This window comes from Bombus affinis, chromosome 5 (genome assembly GCF_024516045.1).
Source record: "Bombus affinis isolate iyBomAffi1 chromosome 5, iyBomAffi1.2, whole genome shotgun sequence".
NCBI lineage: Eukaryota > Metazoa > Arthropoda > Insecta > Hymenoptera > Apidae > Bombus > Bombus affinis.
Window position 1 is genome coordinate 13,834,463 of NC_066348.1, and position 23,428 is coordinate 13,857,890.

Sequence of the window (23,428 nt, forward strand, 5' to 3'; positions counted from 1 at the left end):
TATACAGCTGACTCAGCAGCCATTGGATATTTTTTTTACAAGTCATCAGCAACAGTTCGTACTTATAATTTCCATCTTAGATTAGTCATATAGGTAGGTACCTGCACAATTTATCATTTTCTCTAATTCATACTTGTATCTGCTTTTCCACCATAGATATCAAAATTCAACAAATTTCACTCACTGCTATCAATGGAACCTATAACATACAGCTATCTTGGAATATTACAAATCTGACATTTATCAGTGCAGAAATGACCTCGTCTAAGTCTCGTTATGCGATCGGATAACGAAATGTTTCGTCTAACTCGGCGAACGCAGCAGTACTTTACGGTTTGTGAATATCCGGTGTTGGGCTGTAAGTTCGGGAACTGAGTTAGAGATAGTGAAGTTACGTAACGATGTAGTTCCTTAAAACGATTTTTATCGCGAACGCCACGTAACCGGTGTAACCGTGTGTTCTGTATTTTTCAAACCACTTTTCGTTATCTATCAACTTCGGTTTTGTTCCTTTTCCCTCGCTTCGACGTAAAACCAGTTCCACGAACTGTGCGTTAAAATAAAAGTTTGTGACGCTAGTGGTGAATAGCGATAGAAATTGCTACCGGATTAGTTTTACGTTAATCAAACCTGTGATTAATATCTGTCTGCACTTGTACTGTCAGTCACTTAATAGAACACATAATATATATATATGCATATATATATATAGTTAGATTTATTGGTTAACTCGAACAAATTTTATCTTATTTTATATCATAAAACATATATGAGTGAAATAACAGATTTATGTACAATGATTCAATATAAAATAGGTGGATATAAAATGAGCTATAATTAAAGGCTAGTATGCAGTATCTTAAGCTTAATGCTCCCCTATTTTGCAACATTAATTGTTGTATGCTACTAGAAACTTGAAACGTTTACCGAATATCCGAGGATGTGGAGGATAATTGGTGTTCTGCTTTTCCGGCGCGCTTTCTAAATTCCGCGTAATCCAGTTCGGCTCCTTTATGCAAATACCGGACTCTGAAACTATCTTTTTTCTTTTCCTGACCCGTAAATTACGCAAGCTTTCTTTAAAGTATACAATTATTGTTCCAAACACTCATGCAATTGTTTCTTGAATAGCGGCAAGAATAATGGGAATGGAATATCAGATTGGAACTCTAAATTGGATAGAAACGCAGTATACGATTCCGGTAGCCATAAAAAATATATCAAGTAATTGTGATCGGTCGTAAAACTGCAGTGCTGTGTATCACACAGTGAAAATAACAAATTTATGTTCTAGGCCAGAAAAATTATCACCAGACTGGATTTATTTGTGTTGACTATTGTTGAGATCCTTGAGCTCTAATAGAAATGACATAAATCGTAAAAAGAAAACGATATTTCTTGTCTAATGCTCGAGCGTTAAAAATATGTTTAATACGATCATTTACTACGTTCTAACCAAAGAATCAATTTCATAGGCTGCGAATATTTCAGTAAATTTCTATTTTTATGAATGTAACAAAAAAAAAGTAGGATCTAGACAGAGATCTGTTTCACTGCTGTACTTTATGTACTACTGCATAGTGTTCTATGCATGTTTGCATCTTTCAATTTCCCATAACTGATCGTTGGAAGCTTCAGACGGACGAAAATAGAAAGAGATTCGTGAAAATTTACACCTTGTTCTATCAATTTTCCAATTTATCCGATTCTATGGCAGCTCGAAGAGGTTCCTAGCGATAGATTTATGCGAGAATTCATGGGCATCCAGTGTTTTTCCTACGACGCATCACGTACGAAAGCCGGTACGAAAATAGATGGTCGCTTATTTTCGGTGGATCGACTGCTTGCTTCCCCTCGAATCGTCCTTTTTTCCATTCTTTTTATTGTCTTCGTTTGCTCGTCCACCGTTTCACTGGCCGCTTCTGAGCGTCATACAGCCGGAGTTCGGTTTATTATTACACATGGTATTCTCACGTCCCCCGGACGTCATACTTTGTTCCTTCTCTTTCTGCCTCTTCGCCGACGTTTCTGCTCCGTGTCCTCGCGGAGCTTATTAAAGGCTCGCGACAGAGAGAGCACCTTGAAAACCCTGAACTTCAGGCTTGAAGCTGACTGACTCAAGGTCGGTCTGAATCAGAACCGGCCAACCGGTTTTTCGGAGAAGATTCGGAGAAGAAAAGTAAGATTACGCCTCCGCGGGCTTCGCTCGTGCAACGCTTTAAATCTGCCTCGCCAGACACCGCTCCATCGACGTTTGTTGCAAATTAAATTGCCACTTCCACTGGCAAAACGGTCTATATATATACATAATACTGATTGTGCGAATGAGTTTCAGAATAGTAGAGTTATAGGTGAGTACGATGTAGTGGCTCGCGAAAGTATTTGACCAATTACGTGCGTTATACAAAACATTTTTACATTTCATTAACACTAACGAAATACTTGGTATTGTTCTTATTGATAAATTTTTAAGTGTTAATTATTCGTTATACTAATAAACAGTAATATTTAGTGGGCCATTCTTAGCGCTAGTTCTATGTTTCAGACCAATATTCCTCGAACTCTGAGTCAGATATAAGTTCTGATTAGTATTTTCTTATTTCTGCCTTTTGTAATGCTCTTATCGAAATTTGTACCAATCATCTGAAATTTCTTCGAGTTCCTGTAACTAGTATCGTCTTCTTTCCTTATTTTAATTATTTAGAAATATTATTAGTATCATATGTGTGAATGAAGTTATCGAACAAATGTGACCTGATCACAGAACTTCGTAATTCCGTAAAAAAATTATTAAAGTCGAAATATAACGTTTACTATAAGGATATCTTAAGGAAAAAACTTGCTTGATTCACTGTCTAGCGTTAGAGATGAGTAGGTGTATACGTATAGCTGCATAGAGTTGAATGGCAGCGAACTTGTCTACCAAGAGGTTGAGTAGCTGGGAGTTCTGGTTTAATGAGGTTCACATGTTTAAGCCTCTATCGAATGGAGATACGTTTCTCTGGTGCACTCAGGAGAAACTGCAGACTTTCTTTTTTCGTGAAGTACATACCTTAAATGATTCTTAGAACACGGAACATTTATTAAAGTCAATTGTCAACAATGAACTCTTCCCATCAATGGTTCGATGACATGTTTCTTCGTGTCCGGCCTATGCAAGGTGTAGCTAATGTTCTTAATGGACACCCAGTGTGTATCGTGCAACGCATGGTCGTCTTGGTAGTTTGTAACTCAAGTCGTTGACTTCCTACCATTCTGTTAAAAGAGTACAAAATCGAAGTCCTTGCTTATTCATGGCCACATCGTGTAACACGATACTACATTATTGTATGTAAGTACATCGTTATCCCTGGCTGCTTATGAAAGTTCTTTAAACCTGTGACCTGTCTGACAGAAAAATAAATCTGCAAATATTAATGTTTCGCTTGCAAATTGTATCGTAGTGGTTGGTGTAAGTTGTCATTGGGCAATTGTTACCACCTGTTGCTATTGTTACCACCTTATTAGAGGTGAAAATACTTGGACCGTTCTTTATCCCATCGACGATTCATTTTTAATTTGTTCATTAAACGTTCCTGTGTTATATTATCTTTTCTTCAACCAAATTATTATTCTTCGATAGTCTTTCCTTAAATCTGCAGTTCTCATTTAGAATTTTACTATTTATAAAGAAGTTTAAAAAGAACGACAATTAATAAAACCGCGAAATTATTAAAATAAGAAACAGTGACGATATTTCAGACCCCTTGGCAGACGACTGTGCATGCCAATTGCAAAGTTAAATGCGATTTTATGCAAAAGAGCAAAACGAGCCTGCCAAACAAACCATAAATATCGCGTTAACTCAGCTTTCCACAGTCGATTATTTACGCCTTGGCTTATACAGGCGCCAAATCATCAATTTGCCCGAGGCGCTCGTACGTTTCGGCCGGCCCTGTTCGCGCCGTAAAACCCAGTTATTCATTCCTATAATAAACTGTCATATTCATGCGTCTCCAATGACGTAATGACAATGAAGAACAAGTTTCAGCTGATGCAAGCGTACGTACCCTGAAAGGGGACCCGCGATAATCATTCGCGCCATGTAAATTATGCTAGACCTTATTTAGCTACTTTTTAAATTTCATATCACGTTCCCTTTTGCAGAATAAAAGATTCCTCGATGGAACATCTGCTTTATCTTAATCAATCCTTGACCTAAAGGATGAACAGAAGATCCGGATACGTAAATGATATTTTTTTAATGTTTCTTTGGTTCAAATGGAAAAAAATAATATGTTATGGTATTTGCCGTATTCGTCTAAATATCCGTTAAAAAATAGGTGTGAAAATATTACAGGTTTTCTCTATCCCCCCTTTTTTTTTTTTTTTTAAACTGAAACCTGAAAGTGACCCTGAAAGTTCACCAGAATAATTTAAGCTGATCACGTTTCGTGGTTCACCCTGTATGAGATTAATATTGTAGCGATATATTTGCAACAAATTTAACGCGAGAAGAATGAAAAATTCGTTATGCCGCCATATAAACGACCACAAGAGAATTATTCCGACGAAGGGTTGGAAAATTAATTAAAGCTTTTAATTGGAGATGTTCTCGCGTGCAATTAAGTGGCTCGCGCGACCCACCAACTTTTACCGTTTCTGATCCCCACCGATTGTTCCTCAAGCGTGAAAGTCTTAAACGATTTCGTTTCGGACTTGCATGCGCGCAGTCGCGTGAAACTTCTCAGGTGTCTCTAACAGTACTCAAGGGGGAAAGGCAAAGGAACAAGGACCGGAAGTGTCGCGCGCGTCGACCACGATGCGGGACTCGTGCCTTCCTTTTATCGCGAGATAAGAGGTACAACGTTTACCATGCGTTGCGGGTACAATAATGGACGCAACCGGAAGTTCCTATGGGCACGATCGAAAACGCGCCACGCGCCAACTCGAATGCAAAATTACATTTGAATATAAAGAGATTCTGTTACGCGACCTATCGCAGGTCTGTTTTGTGATTATTAATAGACTGTTGGCCTATTTCGTGTTTTATGGATTAAGTTTTAGAATAATAAGTCTGTCGATGATCTATCGTAAATGGTATGTTAATAGTATGACGGCCGACTATGACCGTGTCGTCTGTGTTAAATATTAATTTATAATTACTTGACTGTAGATATTCCTGTATTCTATTAATTTAATTTATACAATTAATTTATTTAATTGATATAATTTAATTCGGGGAATTTAAGGCAAAAATGCAGGGAATAAATAGAAGAAGCAAAAACACGTAAAATATCCAGAGACTAAAAGTTGTTGGAATAAATTTTAAATTTAGAAACACTCGAGAGTACTTACATACGAACTTTCTAGTGGAGTTTTTGCCTCTATTTGCGGTGATGGATTTTTATTTTCGATGAAAATTTCATCGAGGTGCAAGGTAAAGAGGCTTCTACGTCAAAGGAAAGTTGTAAATTATCATCGGGAGAAGTGAATTTACGAGCGGTGTACGCTACTGTTGGATAGTTTTAGAAAATGGAAAGACGTAGCCAACGATTCCAGGCGATCCAGTGAAAACCCGTATTTCTTCTTTGCCAAACCAAGCAGCCGACAAAAGGCTAACCGGTTTCCGGAAATGGGTAATTTCTTTATTATACTCATCAGTGCGCTCGTGATCTTTTTTGTGCAGGTACAGGTCTTGAGCATGACCCCGCTGGGCATAACTACCGTTTCAGAATAAAGCAAGCGAGGTCAAGAATTTGCATACCCTCTTCTTTTCATTCATCGAACTTCCTCAGGAGCATCCCATATTTTTTTTGTTTAAATAAGTACTTGAAATCGTGCGAAAACGTTATAAAAGTTTCAATAGTAAGGAAACTAGTAAAGGAGAGATCGAAGGATAAAACGAAAAGAAAGAAAAGAAAAGATATGGAGGGTAGAATAAAAACACGCGGCTCTTTACTTTCTTTATTTTCTTTTTTTATCTATAATCTATTCTACGTTACTTTTCATTATTTGCTCGAAGTTCAAACTTCATGTAAAAACAACGTAATTCTAGATTCAACAAATCTACCTTATTTTTTCATAACAAGGTCATAGATAAATCTTTTTAATGTTGTTTTATTGTTTTATTATTTTAACAATACATCGTCAAATCGTTTTAACTAGTGCAACATAGACGCTTAACACGATCAAATCAATCTTCGATTCCGTATTAGTCGAGAAAAGCAGAGAATTAAACGAAATACTGTTTATACGGTGAATATTTTCGGTGGATGCGTCAGAAGATGTTAGTCGGCCTCTCGTTAAAGCGGCGAACAACCTTTCACAGCGAATCGCGCGAAGGTGAACGCGGACGAGTACCTCGAGGCCTCGGAAGCCCTTTTTCCTTTGACTCATCGTGGAGGTTACGCGGTTTCCCGGTGAACGAACGCGACCCCATTTCTCCGGATGAAAAACGCGACAATAAACGGCTCGTTTATAGTGGAACCTGCGTGTCGTACACGTCAGAAGCTGTGACCGATCGAATCGCGTGTCGAAGACAGCGGAAAATTGCCTCCAGCGCGCTCCGAAACCTGCTTTTGCTTTTAATTCTCCACGTGAGCGAAACGCACATTGAAACTGAAACTAGAACGTGAAAGAGTTACATGGTCGTCTTTTAACTTTCAGCTAGAGGAAACAGAAATTGTTTGGTTTAGAAGAACAGGTTTCAACGGTTTTGTAATTGGAATCAACAATTGCCTCCGGCAAGATCGGCACTCGCTTTCGCTTCTAATTCTCTGTTTACAGAATAATTTCCAAGCTGTAGGAGGATATGCAGTGTCTAATTAATAAAACATATTTATCTATGCGGTTGAAATTTAGAGAAATTGTTACATATCTACTGACTGTAGATCAGTTTTTATTGGCGTAGAACGGTTCTAATTTTGCAGCAATTATAATCTTACGTTTTCCTAAAAATACACGCAATTTATCATCTATCTTCTGTTACTTATCTTCATTACATAGCTGCTTAACGATAATAAATTATGATATATCTTAAATTGGAGACTCGAAATTTGTAGTTTGCAAACTGGTTAAATACACAACTATATTTTTTATAAATTTACTTAAGATTTTACTATAAAAACTGCTGTATACCAGTATATACTATTATTCGCCACACTGCATTTTTTTCAGTGAACTGACAGATTTAGATGTTTCACAAGTGCAATGCAAAAAGAGTGGAGCAGGTTCCAGCTAATGCATTAGCTTGAAAGGTCGATAGGTACAGCACGTATTTAGCTACCCGCAGGTTGTATTGCATTTTTTTTTTTTTTTATCACCATGTTGGTGTTTGCGTAACGAAACTGCAAGCACAAGTTAATTAATCTGATCGTCTCTAACAGTAGAAAGTCGATTTAAATAATTAGTAGGTCTCCTATATACATACGTTCGTATTTCGATAGAATTAGATAGAAATTCGATAGAAAGTGACGCAAGGTGATTAATCGAACGATGTTTAATCGGTCTTTGGAGAGAAAGAGGATATTTTTTTACGCATAGAAGAGAATAGTCGAGGATGGCTCGTGTTACTCTCTTAAGATTTCTTCAAGTATGACGGCATCGTGCATGACTAGATGGAACAATGGAAACCGCCTTCACAACGCGATTGTTCGTACGCCTGTCAGTCGATCGCACGTATCTGCGGTGATTTAGCATAAGATCAGCCGAGAAATTAGTCATCGGGCTAAAGGTCACGACCGAGACAGTGACTCAGTTCGATTCCCCTTTCGGGGAGAAGCAATTCTTATTGACCGTGATCGAATGTTGCTTCAATCCTATTTTTTTTAATCCTATTAAGTTCATAGAACACAGATTCTGTGACAACTTCGTCTTAACGATAGTACTACCGATCTAAATATATTTATTGCATACAGATGGTGAAAATTGTAATAATGAAAGCGGTAAATAACCTTCGTGATATAATAAAGGATATTCTTCGTTAAAAAGAAAAGAAAATAGCGAAGCGACACTGTAATTGAATATCGTGTTTAGAAAACTGTTCTTTGAGAAAATGTAAAAAGAAACAAGTATAGACAAAGCATTCCTGAGATACGTATTGCGAAAGCGCAGCCCATTCCAGAATAGATATGATCCAGCCATTATGATCTTGTTCTCCAGAAAGATCCGGCACGATACAGTCTTTTCTCAGCTACCCCTGGTTTTTAGAATACAATCTGTGAAACATAGCAGAACCCACGTCGGAGAAATGCAAAAGAGTGTCGCTATAAATCACAGCTCTCGAAAATAGGTATCACGTTAATCAAGCTGCGGGTCGAGACGTCGAACGGTGATTTTTACAACTCGCCCGTCTTGGTGTATTTATATCATTCGTTCGGGCCTTGGCTGCGAATCGATCGAGCTTTTTCAGCGATCCACTCGTACTGGAAGCCGCGTGAGCCTGCAGTTCCAACCATTTTGCTCGTAAAGCTTCGTATTTTAAACAACTACATGTTTCTGGAACGTAAATTTTGTTTAAATGTTCATGGTATGTTTTCCAAGCGGCTCGAAATCTCAATATTTCCATTTTCCCTAGATGGATATATTCTTTTATTATTACACATTATCAAAAGCAGATCTGTAAGACTCTTATTTTTTATTTTTTAACGTCATTTTTTAACGTCAAATGACGCCAAAGTTTGTATAGTTAACTTTAAATTCAAATCTGTGAAAAATACTTCAATTTAAAAATAAAATCGATGGAGATGGTTTTCTTAAAAAAAAAAAAAAAAAAAAAAAAAAACCAATAGAAAAGATTGATCTGGAATAACGTGGAAACATGGAAATATTCGATAGAAACGAAATTTTAATATTTAATGTTTCCTGCTCTAACAATAGAATAATTAAAGTACCACTGTTTTTCCATAATTTACGAGTTATTTATGTACCCTATCTACACTTTCCCATTCACGTGCTCGAAGAAAACATTTCACAAGAAAAGACGAATATCTTCTCAACAAAGAGCGAGCAGAAGTTTCATTAAGATGTTTCTATCCCATTTAAATCATCTCATTTCCGATGCAGCGAAAGAAAACTCGCGAATAGCCGTGTACTTGTATGTACACAACGTTCCATCCAATATCAGAAGTGGAAACGACAGCATTATGACTTCCGATTCTCGGAAAGTGTCCCGAGATTTATAGAGTTATTGTGATGGGGCTCAGCCCGAGTCGTTGACCGAGCAAAAAAGATTGATTAGATGCGAGCAACGAATCAGCCTCTTTTAACTCACTTTTATCTGCGAATTAAGCGTATACTATATTTATCTATCAATATAAACTTTATTTATTTTAAGCAGAATTTTAGTTAGACAAATACGAAACTTTCGATACGAAAATCGGTTCAAGCGTTAAAAAAAAAGAACGTAATTGATAAGACGCGTTTATTAAATTGATCGGAAAATTTTGCTGGTCTTGTGTTCTTCTAAAGGGAAGAAAACAATTTCTTTAACTGAAACTACTACAATATTACTTCGCTCATATAAAATACACCATGCAGAATACATTCTATCATAAAATAATTTATTATCAATAGCCGATAATTTCTTTCTAGCAATATTATGTCATCTTTTTATACTTGAATAAATACTGTTCTTATAGATTATAGTTCGATATCAAGCATTTTATATATAACATATAGTTCGATGTAAACATATTTTGTCTGTTAATTCTTTTAGTTATGTTCAATGATGAATAGTTTTAATCCTATCTGTTCAACTATCTGTCATCTGTCTTAATCTTTAAATAAACTTGTAAATTTTATAGAAGCTCTTATAGAAGAAGATCTGGCGATCACAACTTTTCCATAAACCAAATATGTATGTAAAATGTATACTATGTTTCTCTCGTTAGTGGTAAAACGCATCGATTGTTGAGAAAGTAACGTTCAATCGGAATATAAGCTTGTTTACGCGAAGAAAAGAATCAGAATTTGCAAACCGTAGCCGGAACGGTCATCGATTGACACTTCGTATCGATAACGAGGTCACGAAACGCATTTACCAGAAGCTGCTGTATTCGATCGGTTTTTCTCGAGACTCGTTTGTCCCAGTATTCGCGCGGCGTCCGTCGCGATTGCTCTTAAATAGCCATTATTATTCCTCCATGGGGATCGATTCCTTTTTTCTTTTTTTCCCACAGTTACTCCAAAGTTGTTTCAACGTTTCGTCCCACGATACAAATTCGGGAATCATGAAATCAAGGTAAAAATTCAACAAAGAACGTTGAATCGAGATTTAATAAAAGAAATTTAATACCGCAGATAATGATCGTAGGACCTTTTTAATTTTCTTTGCCACATTGCTTATTATCACCTTGGAAATTCCCTATGGCAACACAAAGTCCCTTTAAATTAACACAAACGCAGATTATAGATGGATAAATACGATGTTAACGAGTAGGAAGGAACGATAACATATTTGTGTCGTTGCAAATACTGCTACAATTGCACTCATTGTCTACAAAAAATTCGAATAGATTAGATTAGATTATACGCATACTGCTCTCCTGATGTCTATTACAAGTTTTTGGCGTTACACAGAATGTATTTCTTCTTTTCTTTCGTTCTTCTTATTCACGGGTTTTCTGCAATTTTCAGCGCTGTAAAAACGATGTAATTATTACAGAAAGTAATTAAAAAACTGATATTAGTTAATATATAATTATTTCCCACAATCTTCTGTCTCCAGTACAATTCTTCATAAAGTAATTCGATTCCAAGAGATAACAGTAAGATATAAAATTTTCCAAAGTTCATAAGCATTCGTATGTAGCAACAGATGAGTGCTTTTTTTTAATGAATTACCTCCTAAAAGAATTTTTATTAAAAATGATACTAACATACAATGGTTTCTTTATATTCAGACGAATTCTCTTAATTTCGATACAATTACTTCATTAAAAAATTCAATACCTGGTGATAACTTGAAACCTGGTGAAACTCGCAAATATTACATTCTATCTCTAAGTGAATCTAAGATTCCTCAAATTCTTTCTCAAATTCAAATGTCAATCGATATTTTTATACTTCGCTCACTAAAGGACTTTCTAAACGCTACACTATATTCTGAAAAGCAGGGGAATTTGATTTAAAATAAAAATTGGACGACTGGACTCGAGTGTCCAATGTATTTTTCATTGTATCTCACCTGGATTTATTGGCGTATCAGTAGCGGATGATGTAGCGGTAGAGAGGAGGTAGGAGAAGTTGCGTATAGCCGATGATAAACCGAAGGTGGACACTGTTAAGTCGTTGTTGAGTAGCGACCGTTGGTGAACCGATCCTCCGGCGTGTCTCGATCTTCCCGGTGAACGTGTAAATCGCGGTGAACTCTGTGTGTAAATTGTACGATCGTTTAAAACCAAAAATAACGGAACCAGAAGTGGCGAGTTGCTCAAACATCTGGTGTCTCGTTGATCTTCTTCAGTGGTCGCTCGTGACGATTGTTATTCATCGATTCTGACGATTAAACGAGACGGCAGGCAATCAAATTCGACAGAGATTTCTTTAAGAAAAATTAATAGAGAAAAATAGTAATGAAATGATAAGTTATCGTTTAACGATTGGTGTATCGAAATTGAAAAAAAAAGTCGTGTTAAAAAAATATTTCTTACGAAGATTTTTACAAGAAAAGATCGCTGATAGAAAGAGAGAATTTTCTTTTTTTGCAAATTGTGAATGTTTTAATGATCGGTGTATAGTAAAATTTAAAAAGTTAAATAGAGCATTTCCGTCGTTACGGGAAAAATATCTCTGATTTTTTTTTAAAGGAAAGATTACGAATCCCGATGGAAATAACAAACTTTATATAAACTATGGATCGTATGAAATTGGAAAAGTTTCCAAAGCCGAGCTGCATTATCGCGGTATTTAAAACAAGAACGTTCGGTTCTAAGAGTGGAACCTACCTGTAAAAGTCGATAATACGTAACGTCCAATTAACAATTCAAGGCTCGATAAGAACAAAAGAGTGCAGGTGACGTGTTTCAAAAATCGAGGCTACGAGCTTCCAATTCTTTAGACGTTCTTGCATTTTTTTCTTCTACTTTTCACGAGGAAAATCTCGCGACTAAAAATAATCGTGAACGAATGAACGGATCGAATGATGGAGATTCGGTGTCGCGAACGAAAATTTTATTTTTAATTGATTTCTTTTTTCATGATTCTCCTCTTACGATTAATTTCAACAATTTTATCATTGTCTTTATTGCGCATAGAAACGCGAATAAATAATATACGTCAAAAGTTTCTTGGCGCCGAGACAGAAAGAAATATAGATAGAATGCACGAATCAGGCGAGTATCATCTTTTTCGATCGAACGTTGCGATTTTTCGATAACGGCTAATCTTACGTCGATAAGAAAGCAATTCGCGATAGGCTGTTTGCTCAATAAAATGTGATTGTCCCATAAAGCCATCGTCATTTTCATTTTTATTTCCATTAACTTAATGGAGTTTCCAATAATTCGATCTGGTTTCATATACGATGTTCCATTTCGATTATATGTTTATATTATTTATATACTTTGGGAACAATTTCTAATCGTAGAAAGATATTTTTAATCGCGCGATTTTTCTTATGAAAGATTAATCTTCCAGAGATATCGTCATTTTTTATTATCCTTGTAAGAATAAGAATATTATCTAATGATATATTTATTATCTTGAAATTCTTTGTTAATATTATATAATTCAGGCGTGAAGGAAGTATCTTTCAACGTAACTTTCTTATTAACGTAGAATTCTTTTCGCTTTATTTTTTTTCATATTCTTTTCCAATTCAAATCATAATCTTTTAAAGGAGAGTTATTACAAAAAGACTCGTGCCAAGTTCGTTTTGCAGAGAACGGTTTTCCTTTTAACAATGAAACGAACCGCTCCGTGTAATTACTTTCTCAATGATCTCTTTTCAAACACTTTTCCATCGTACTCTCTGACGAAAGAATCTGTATTCTGAGAAGCATCCGGAACGGCAATGACCGCGATTTGTAGCTTTCGCGTTTATAGAATGGCAACGAGACGCTGATTAATCGGTGCAGTTTTCGAGCAGGTCACGTATGTATAATCGACCTTGAAGCTTCTTTCTTCCAATTGCATCGATTGGCTATTTCCTTTTGAACAAATCATCGACTCGTATTTAGTTTCTCTTTTAGGAAGAAAATGTGAAACACGTTCGAAAGAATACGCGTGAAAACGTGTCACGCGGGAATTCGAAGCAATTAGCTTCTCCTTTAGCGTTGTACTTTAATTGGTTCGAGTTAATTGGAACACAAAATCGAAGCTGTGCTTGCGTAACGTTTCGTTTCGTTTCGTTTCGTTTCATCGAACAATCGATACCAGTCCTCCTGAGAGAATACGTTCAAGCTTCAAGCACCGAGTCTAATCGAAACGATGTATAAAAATTTTGCGTTGGATTATTTAAGATATCTCGGCTGATGTTTCTTCTTGTCGATGACGCAATTTCGTTGTCTTCGTACAAGGGAAAAATAAATTGGAAACTATAGGATAATGATACAAATTAAAATATGGATTATGGTATAATGAAGTTTGCTCATCTGCCTGAAGTAACAGTATTGAGAATAAAAATATCTTTAGAATTGGCCAATTTTTAGATGCTTATAGATAAGGAAGAAAATTGGATATGCTCGACGACCATAATATTAATTATGACACTAGAATATAATGAAAGTTGTTCATCCTGAAACATTTATGGAGTTGATGGCCGATGTTTAGGTGCGCACGCAAGACAAAAGAAAATTAAATATGATAGTAAGGGATATAAATTATGGCTGAAGGATGTGATACAATCCAGTCATTTCCCTAAAGCGAATGTCCTTCGAAGATTAAAATATCTGTGGAATCGGTGGAGTTTTAAATATGGATAATTGTATCGCAAAATTTGGATGTTACGCTTCGTTAATATACCTATAATATCTGTAGCCGATGGTTCTTTTTTCCAATGAAACAACCAGGAATTAAATGAAAACATCGTAACCGATCGATCACGGAAGATTATCGAGCGAAATCGAGATCGAATTTCCACGTAGGCCGCGTATCTTATCGCGCGATCTAACGTTAGATTTCACAGGGAAGTACAACGAGCATCAGTTGCGAGAGCACCAGCTCTGGTTCTGTACTTCCTGCTACTCCTCACGCAATTACAATAACCCGTCGTAACTTAATTCGTTAATCTGTTTCGTCTGTTGGTTGCACAGGATACAAGGACGCTGACAAAACATGGGGTGAGTCCTATAAAAATCCTCCATTATTCTTACAAAAGAAGTATATACATATATAAATTATTATCTTAATAGCAAAATTACTATCTCTGATCCTTTATGGTCCATTTTATCTTTTTTTTATACTATGAGAGAGAGAGAGAGAGAGAGAGAGAGAGAGAGAGAGAGAGAGAGAGAGAGGAAGAGGAAGAGAGGGAGAGACAGGGAGAGAGCTATAGTAGTTTACAGTATTATACATTATTGTTATATTGTCACACGTTAGTTTTACATATATATTGTTATATAACAATGATTCGGCTAGGGTTTCATCTTGGATAAACAACGAAGAAGGTTTATAAAATTCCGTGTCTCACGTAGGTAGACGTATGAATTACTATAGTGACTGTGCAAAGTTTGTAGAAGGGCAGAACACACCCTATTTTGCACAATGCGAAGCAACGAAGTTTGATTCAAGCCTGAATCGTAAGGGTGGGGTAAAAGTGGCCCATGCTGTTCCTTTGTATCTGATTGATAGTCTTCTACCTGGATCTTTCGGTAGTCTAGCGTTTTAGTCTGTTACTTGAAGGCTGAAAGTGAGACGAGAAGATGTTCAACCGTGAGAGATAGTAAATTATGTGTATTATTCGTTGATAGTTTATTGATTTTGCGATACACAGTTTCTCAAGAAGTTAATGTAAGTACAGTCATAAAATTTGTGACAGTATTATAATCGAAAGACTAATATCTTTATTCCTTTCTTACATAATCATAATTTTAAAGCAACCTCTACTTATACTTAGTGATTCAATTGAAACTGATTTCGTTATAATTTATTCGTTATTATTTATTATTCGTGATAATTTAAATGAAATATGGGAATTACATAGTTTCTTGTGTTACAACTTTTCATCGATCTCTTACCGTCTATCAACACTGCTTTGGTATCTAATCAGTAACTTTATCACCAATCTGCAATTCTCCTAATGACTATATCGCTATTCATCATAGACAATACATTTTTTATGTGACGTTTCTCCCATTCTGGAGATTAATGAACAAAAATGTATACACATTTCATTGCATTCATCATCAAGCGAGATCATCTCCAGATGAGAGTTTTTCTTTAAATTCAAAGATACATACGTGTAATATATCAAAAATATATTTCCAATTAAACTAATAACATTAAAATAATAAAATTAATATAATAATTTCAAGGAAGAAAGATCGTCAGTCAATAAGTTGATTTGATTACAATTTTCTTTCCTTTTCTTGATGCAACAAATATTTCATTACGAAAGTTAGATCCGTTCGTTAGATTAAAAAATTTAGATCAACATGATTTTTACTTTCTTAGCTTTTTTAAGTTGCAAGAAAGTTTGCAAACAGATAAAGAGATCAAACAGACAGACAGAGAGAGAGAGAGACAGTGTGTGTGTGTAGTAGTAGTAGTAATAGTAGTAAATAGAGATTAGAAGATTTCGGAAGCTTAAGGAGAGAAACGAGATGGTCTATCTCGTTTTACTATTTTTCTATGGTGCGTATCCATGTCGATGGTCGATGCGACCACACACGGAAAATCGACACCGATCGCGTGAAGCGCCATCGAAGTTCAGGGTGTTGATTTCCTTCCCGGCGATCGAACAATACTCGCAATCCGCACTTTCTCGCGCTCAGTATCGTGTAACGTCCACGAGAAATCGGCATACGTCTTGGCCGCAATTAAGTTCACAAATCTCATCGCCGATCGATCATAATATGCGAATAGGCAGGCAACAACTATACGAAAGAGACAATATAGGTACATAGTCAGATCCTTAAAAAAGAGGATGACACTATGGCACTTTAAGAAATTGAACAATGATGTATAATTTTATATGGAAACTAAATTACTATATAACGCTATATAATTATACAGGGTGGTTGGTAACTGGTGGTACAAGCGGAAAGAAGGTGATTCTACGCGAAAAAAGAAGTCGAAAATATAGAATAAAAATTTTTCGTTTGAGGCTTTGTTTTCGAGAAAATCGACTTTGAATTTTCGCTCGGTACGCGTGCACTTTATGGCGTGACGCCATATTAAATCAATTGTCTATTCCGAAGAAATCGCATGTTGCGAGCAATTGAAAGAAAAGATTATTGTAGCCTTTCATACTTTAAAACAATCGAATACGTTGGAAAGTGTTCATAGAAATTTAATTAGAAGAGCAGAAGTATGTGTTCGGCAAAATAGACAACATTTTCAGCAATTTTTGCAATAATAAACTTTATGATTACTTCGTATTATTTCATTATGTATTCCTAATTTTCCGTTACGGCAAAAAGAAACTTAAACTGCGATAATATCCATCGAGACAACGATCTTCAACGAGACGTGATAAAGTGCACGCGTACCGAGCGAAAATTCAAAGTCGATTTTCTCGAAAACAAAGCCTCAAACGAAAAATTTTTATTCTATATTTTCGACATCTTTTTTCGCGTAGAATCACCCCCTTTCCGCTTGTACCACCAGTTACCAACCACCCTGTATAAAACGTGCAACACCTTATAGAACTAAATAGAAAATAAATATTTTAAAAATCACAGGATATTCTTATTACATCTTTTATCGCAAAACTTATTTTATACTTTACAATCCTTGAATCTAATCTAAAAATATATTAAGCCAACTATAATCTTTGAATTTTTGTGAATTATTTAATTCTTAATTTAACTATTTCTTTACATCTTTCTAGAGCAATTTTTTAACGATAAAAAATACAAACGGATCAAAGATGATAGAAAAAACGGAGCAGCTTCGTTATTAAAATTACTGTTTCTTCCCCTCCTTCTATATAAAGTTCTACAGATTTTTCATTTAAAAATTCCTTCGAACAAACTACTCATTATCATGCATCTGAAAAGTAACTTGCTCCCTGACCTATTATAGCGAGGCGCGTGCGGTATCCGACACTGGAGGTGTTGTGAGAAGTTCCGGCAAGGCACGGGCACCGGAAGTCCCCAGGACTGGCAGCGAGTTACGTAGAAACATGGAACGTGGTCTGCACGAGCGTGACCGCGTCGGTGTCCAGGACTTCGTTCTTCTCGAGGACTTCCAGAGCGAGGACGCGTTTATCGATAATTTGCGAAAGCGTTTCAACGAGAATTTGATCTATGTGAGTAAGAGATTTTTATGAATGAACTACTCGAACCAATTACCCGGAAGTCTGGCGTCGCTTTCTTTCTGTATTGTCTAGTTAAATGTACTCGCAAGCAAGACTTTCGATCGACTTGAATTTTAGAAAATTATTTCGCTTAGATTTGTCTATGAAAATATAATTAAAAATTGGATAAAATTTATTTATGAAAATATAGAAAACTTAGTTTATCGGTAGAGTTAAGTAAGCACGTAGACTTATGGCAATTTTTCAGCTAACTTATTCAAATTTAGACAGATACGAGGCAACGTTTAGAAATTTTTAAGTTCTCGCGATAAGTGCTTGAAGTTTCAGTTAGTTTATTATCCTCGTACGTGTTATCAGCTAACACAGGTAACAGCAGCGTATATTTTGGATAAACATTGTTGATTCAAAGAATGTAGTATTATAATGAAGCCTTATTAAAAAGATGTCGAGATTTAAAAATACAAAGTAATATTTATCTAACATTCCGTAGATAAAAAAGGAATTTTTTGTCGATTTCTAAGCCAGTTATACACTTACAACTACGTTTGCAGAAAATTTACCAATTCAGTTAGCTATGCCTCAAACACGTATTTGGAGACACTGTGATAATTTCATTAACTAATCGGCCAACCTGTTTCATATTTACCTAGAGTTTTATTTTTTATTGCTCTATTCCAACTTTATGACGAGCTTCTTACTATTTTTCTAGACGTATATTGGTCAAGTGCTGATATCAGTGAATCCCTACAAGAAATTACCAATTTACAACTCGGAAACCATTCAATACTACCATGGAAGAAATTTCTTCGAAGCTCCACCGCACATGTAAGAAACTAAACTACAGTACAAAGTGTTCTATTTTTCAAATAACCGATAATTTAGAATCTTTTGTTTCCTTTCAGCTTCGCGCTTTCTGATACTGCTTATCAATCTTTGTTGAAGGAGAATCTGGATCAATGTATTCTCATTTCCGGTAAGAAACATGCTTACAGATTTAGTCATTCTTCCAATAATTAAATAAAGTTTGTTAGGTATTTTAAGAAAATTCTATTTCTGCGGTAATGTAATAAATTATGCTAGAGATAGACTTAACTTGGAGCTTGGAACTGATCGTTTAGGCGAATCCGGTTCAGGGAAAACCGAAGCTTCGAAGAAGGTGCTAGAGTTTATCGCAGCTGCCACCGGGCACAAGAAACAAGTGGAAGAAGTAAATGACAAATTGATCGGTAGCAATCCGGTGCTCGAAGCTTTCGGGAACGCGAAAACTAATCGCAATGATAACTCGTCCCGTTTCGGCAAGTACATGGATATCCAATTTAATTTCCAGGTACAAATGAATGAACTGTCTCATTGTCTTTATCGTCTATTAGTATTAATTTCAAATGTTTAAATAATGTTAATTGTATCATATATAGTTATTAATACCTACTCATTCGCGCGAAAAGAATGTGTTATGAACGAATGAAATCTAATATCTTTCCAGGGAGATCCAATCGGTGGAAACATCTTGAATTACCTACTCGAGAAATCACGAGTAGTGCATCAATTTACGGGAGAGCGTAATTTTCATATATTTTATCAATTATTAGCCGGAGCGAGCGAGGAGACTTTGCGGAAGTTATATCTCAAGAGAAATTTAGATACGTACTATTACCTTACCAATGGGGTAAGCTATTATCTTTGCTTTCTAATCAACCGACTGTTTTTTAACGTACATTGTGAGACAGGTTCCATATTATTTTTAGACGAAAGGCACCGTAGACAGTATCGACGATACGACTCAGTATAATGAAGTAATAAAGGCGATGAAGACTATGGAGATGACTCAGCAGGAACAGGATGACTTATTCGCAATAGTTGCATCGGTATTGCACATGGGAAATGTTGGTTTTACCGAGGAAGATAGTGTCGCGCAAATCTTAAAACCAGCTTCTGTCGAGGCAGTTGCCGCTGTAAGTCTAAGGCGTTCATACCACACATAAATAGTAAAATAGATAATAAAGTATCTTTCAGTCTCTTACGATTTGTTTGATGGAAATTTGTTGGCAAATTATTTTCAATTTTTATATTCATTCGCAGTTATTGGGTTGCGACATAAAGCAGTTGGCGGGGGCTTTTACAAATCGCACCATAGACGCCCACGGTGACGTTGTCGTTTCCCCGTTGAACAGAGAATTTGCGATTTATGCACGGGACGCGTTGGCGAAAGCTGTATATGACAGACTGTTCACATGGCTCGTGACCAGATTGAATAAATCCTTGCAGCCGATTAACTATCCGCGTAAGAAAATGGTCATAGGAATCCTGGATATTTATGGTTTCGAAATCTTTCAGAAGAACAGGTACATGATCTCTAAGGTTAAATAATGTTTATTTGATAATCGCCTTTTTTTCATTACACGATTCATGAAAGATATCATTCAATAGCTTCGAACAGTTCTGTATAAATTACTGCAATGAGAAGTTGCAGCAACTTTTTATTCAATTGACATTGAAATCGGAACAAGAGGAGTATTTGAGAGAGGGTATAACGTGGGAAAATGTTCAATATTTTAACAATAAAGTCATTTGCGATTTAATCGAAGAAAAATATAAAGGTATTAATTCAAAATTTACATTAGTAAATTAATGAAAAATGTAAATATGATATATTATTTTATGTATATCTGTTTCAGGTATAATATCCTTAATGGATGAAGAATGCCTCCGTCCCGGAGAACCAACCGATTTGAGCTTCCTGGAAAAATTGAATGTAAATTTGAATAATCATCCTCATTACATAAGCCATATGAAAGCAGATCTACAAACACAGAAAGTTATGGGACGTGATGTAAGACCTAAGCCTCACAATTTATTATATAATCTTCTAATATAATTTTCCCTAACATAATTGTGTATTTCAGGAGTTTAGATTGGTACATTACGCTGGCGAAGTAACATACAACGTCCGTGGGTTCCTTGAGAAGAATAATGATTTATTATATAGGGATTTGCGTGAAGTAATGTCGCACACGACAAACTCGATTATTAAGGTACTTTCACTAATTGATATCGAAACATTATTTCCTCGGTTCTTCATATTAAAATTTATGATTTTGTAGAACGTGTTTGACGTAAAAGATTTGACCAGTAAAAAACGACCAGATACTGCTATTACGCAATTTAAAAACAGTTTAAATAATCTGGTGGAGATTCTTATGGGCAAAGAACCTTCTTATATTCGTTGTATTAAGCCCAATGACTATAAAATACCTAGTAAGTTTCAGTAATTCCTATTTTATTATATTCGAAAAATATTTCACATATTTCAAAATATTTGTAATATCATTTTAGATAAATTCAACGAGAAAATTATACTGCATCAAGTAAAGTATTTAGGTCTTATGGAAAATTTAAGAGTAAGGCGAGCAGGTTTTGCCTACAGAAGGCCGTATGAACAATTCTTACAACGTTATAAATCTCTGTGTCCACAAACATGGCCTAACTATCATGGTCCCGCTAAAGAAGGTGTACAGGTACTCGTATGTCATCTTGGTTTCGAAGAAGATGAATACAGGATGGGCAAGTAAGAACTGTTAACATAAATAAAAAGTTACATTATTTTTTACATCATCATAATCATTTTATTTCATCATTATAAATAATTTTTATTTATTGAAAAATGCATCTAACACTGGATAAAATTTATTACACAGTACAAAATTATTCATTCGATTCCCTAAGACATTATTCGATACGGAAGACGCCTTCCAGATGAAGAAGCATGAGATAGCTGCTATTATTCAAAGTAAATGGAAATGTATATTAATAAGACGAAGGTATTTAAACATGAGAAAGGCAGCAATAGTTTTTCAAAAATATATTCGAAGATGGTTGGGGAAACAGGAAGCTGAAAGAAGACGAAAAGCAGTTATTATTATTCGACGGTATTATGAATTAATTTTCTTGATTAAATATTTTTTACACATTTTAGATATATACAATAAATTAAAATAATTCTATGTAGATTTATCGAAGGATTTATTACACGAAATGGGCCACCAACAGAGCTTAACATCGCTTTTATCGAGCTAGCAAAATCTCAGTGGTTAATCAAGCTCTCTAAGTCACTTCCAGTTGGTGTGTTAAATAATTATTGGCCACCATGTCCATATTCTTGTCGAGAAGTAAGATAAACGACTGTCTAATTCTATGTATGTATGTGTCTTTTTATAAAGTAATAATGATGTTTCGATTTAGGCCTCAGAGCATTTGCGCATCATATACAAAAAATGGAAAGCTCGGAATTATAGATTGGCTTTGTCAAAAGAGGATAAGCAGCAATTCGAATTAAAAATTTTGGCTGAATCTCTCTTCAAAGACAAAAAGAAATCTTATGCAAAGAGTTTTGGACCAAAGTTCAAGAATGATCGGCTTGGTCCCGAATACAATGCCTTGAGACAGAGTTTCATTAATAATCATCTTTCTAAAAATGAAACTATAAAAGTAAACAATTTTCTATATTTAAAATGTATAATTTTTAAATTTTAGTTCTAATAATATTTTTTATTTATCTCTTCTTTAGTATGCGACTCCTGTTATTAAATATGATCGACATGGTTATAAACCCCGTGAAAGGGTATTAATTTTAACAGAGCATGCTGTGTATATTTTAGATACCTTAAAAACGTTCAAACTTAAACATCGATTACCTTATAAATCAATTGAAGAGTTGGTGGTTACTGGAGAATCGGACAATTTATTGATCGTTAGGATACCACCCGAATTAAAAAAGGATAAGGTTTGTCATTATTATACTATTAAAAAAGTGTAAATAAATTACTAATATTTCTTAATTGTCGTTACTTTTGTTTTGTTTAGGGTGATTTAATTTTGGAGGTACCACATATCATAGAAGCATTAACAAAAGCAATTGATATCACTAATAACCCAAATATTCTTAAAATTGTTCATACGGAATCGTAAGTACAAATAAAAATAGTTAATTCTAATTAAAGAAATGAACCCTGATTAAAAAAAAACAAATATGCTCATGCTGGGTGCTTAACTAATATCATGTTTCAGGGTGTCACATAAACTAGTCAGTGGTAAAGAAGGTGTGATTGAATTCAGAACTGGTACAACTCCAGCCATTAGTAAAAACAGACAAAGTGGACATTTATTAGTGGTAAATATAATCCTCGCTTTGTGTTTAGTTCAGTTTTACTCCAGTTAATGTTCGCGGAGTCTTTCCCTCAAATTCCTGGAATTGGTATTACAGAGTGAGCGTGTCATTCACTCTGAATGTCTCAGTCTCGCTCTTGATGCAGTCTGAGATGAAAGTACCGAAAGAGAATAAACCCATGTAACTTCTGAGAATTCGCCTTCTAGAATAGTTTTCATCAACCAGCGAACATTAAACGGGGACTACTGTAGAACGTTTGGTAGATTCAAAATAAGATATGCTGCTCAACTTGTATTTGTGTTTAACGTTGTAGGTGGCTTCTCCATAAAGTTCAAATAATATTTTAAACGAACTTGTACTTAGAAAGAAGCGTTCAGCCTACAAAATACGATACGTAACGCAGCCTTAATCGATGTGATCTAGAGTGGAAGTTTATTAAGAAGAGATAATATATTAAAATTTAGTACATTTATCAAATGGAACTCACAATTTTGTACCTTGTTATATGAGTTATGTAAAATATCTTGTGAAATAATGTTTATTTTTGTAATTAGCGCATTATCAGCGAAATGAAAACCTTTCGCCGTCGATGTGAATCAATTAAAAACGAAACCTTTGTGCCTTCTAAGAAACTATTGTCGGATAATCGCACAAAAAAGTAATTTATTACGGGATGTTTTGCAGGTGCACTGAAAATTATTATTTTCTTTTTATATTTATATCCTATAAGTCACTGTGCCATTGATTTCATGTTCAGAATTATCTTATAAAATAACAATACAAATTAAAATAATGATCTTAAATCTTAACAGATGAATGATTTTATACTATTTTCCCATTATTTACATCCCTCTGTTAGCAAT

General features: G+C 35.2%; 1 protein-coding gene and 1 long non-coding RNA gene across 4 annotated transcripts in view; one reads left to right on the forward strand and one right to left on the reverse strand.

The window, feature by feature from the left end:
• LOC126915959 (unconventional myosin IC) overlaps nt 1-23,374 on the forward strand; it is a 35,489-nt gene extending 12,115 nt beyond the window's left edge. For 2 of the 3 annotated variants that reach the window (XM_050721219.1, XM_050721221.1), the window contains exons 2-20: nt 17,167-17,392; nt 18,111-18,226; nt 18,304-18,374; nt 18,520-18,728; nt 18,885-19,067; nt 19,147-19,353; nt 19,481-19,743; nt 19,829-19,998; nt 20,077-20,231; nt 20,305-20,433; nt 20,503-20,656; nt 20,735-20,966; nt 21,097-21,327; nt 21,408-21,567; nt 21,641-21,886; nt 21,966-22,181; nt 22,262-22,362; nt 22,466-22,568; nt 22,879-23,374. In XM_050721219.1, the coding sequence (XP_050577176.1) occupies nt 17,167-17,392; nt 18,111-18,226; nt 18,304-18,374; nt 18,520-18,728; nt 18,885-19,067; nt 19,147-19,353; nt 19,481-19,743; nt 19,829-19,998; nt 20,077-20,231; nt 20,305-20,433; nt 20,503-20,656; nt 20,735-20,966; nt 21,097-21,327; nt 21,408-21,567; nt 21,641-21,886; nt 21,966-22,181; nt 22,262-22,362; nt 22,466-22,568; nt 22,879-22,893 (3,187 nt within the window). In that variant the 3' untranslated portion in view covers nt 22,894-23,374. Of the gene's footprint in view, nt 1-11,264; nt 11,365-14,234; nt 14,262-17,166; nt 17,393-18,110; nt 18,227-18,303; nt 18,375-18,519; nt 18,729-18,884; nt 19,068-19,146; nt 19,354-19,480; nt 19,744-19,828; nt 19,999-20,076; nt 20,232-20,304; nt 20,434-20,502; nt 20,657-20,734; nt 20,967-21,096; nt 21,328-21,407; nt 21,568-21,640; nt 21,887-21,965; nt 22,182-22,261; nt 22,363-22,465; nt 22,569-22,878 lie in introns of those variants that run through there. The other variant, XM_050721220.1, reaches the window with a different exon arrangement.
• Nucleotides 10,249-11,304, reverse strand: LOC126916055 (uncharacterized). The gene is made up of 2 exons (XR_007710412.1): nt 11,168-11,304; nt 10,249-11,085 (listed from the first exon to the last, which is right to left on the reverse strand). It is a non-coding gene; the product is annotated as an uncharacterized LOC126916055 (long non-coding RNA).
• Nucleotides 23,375-23,428: the final 54 nt, after the last annotated feature.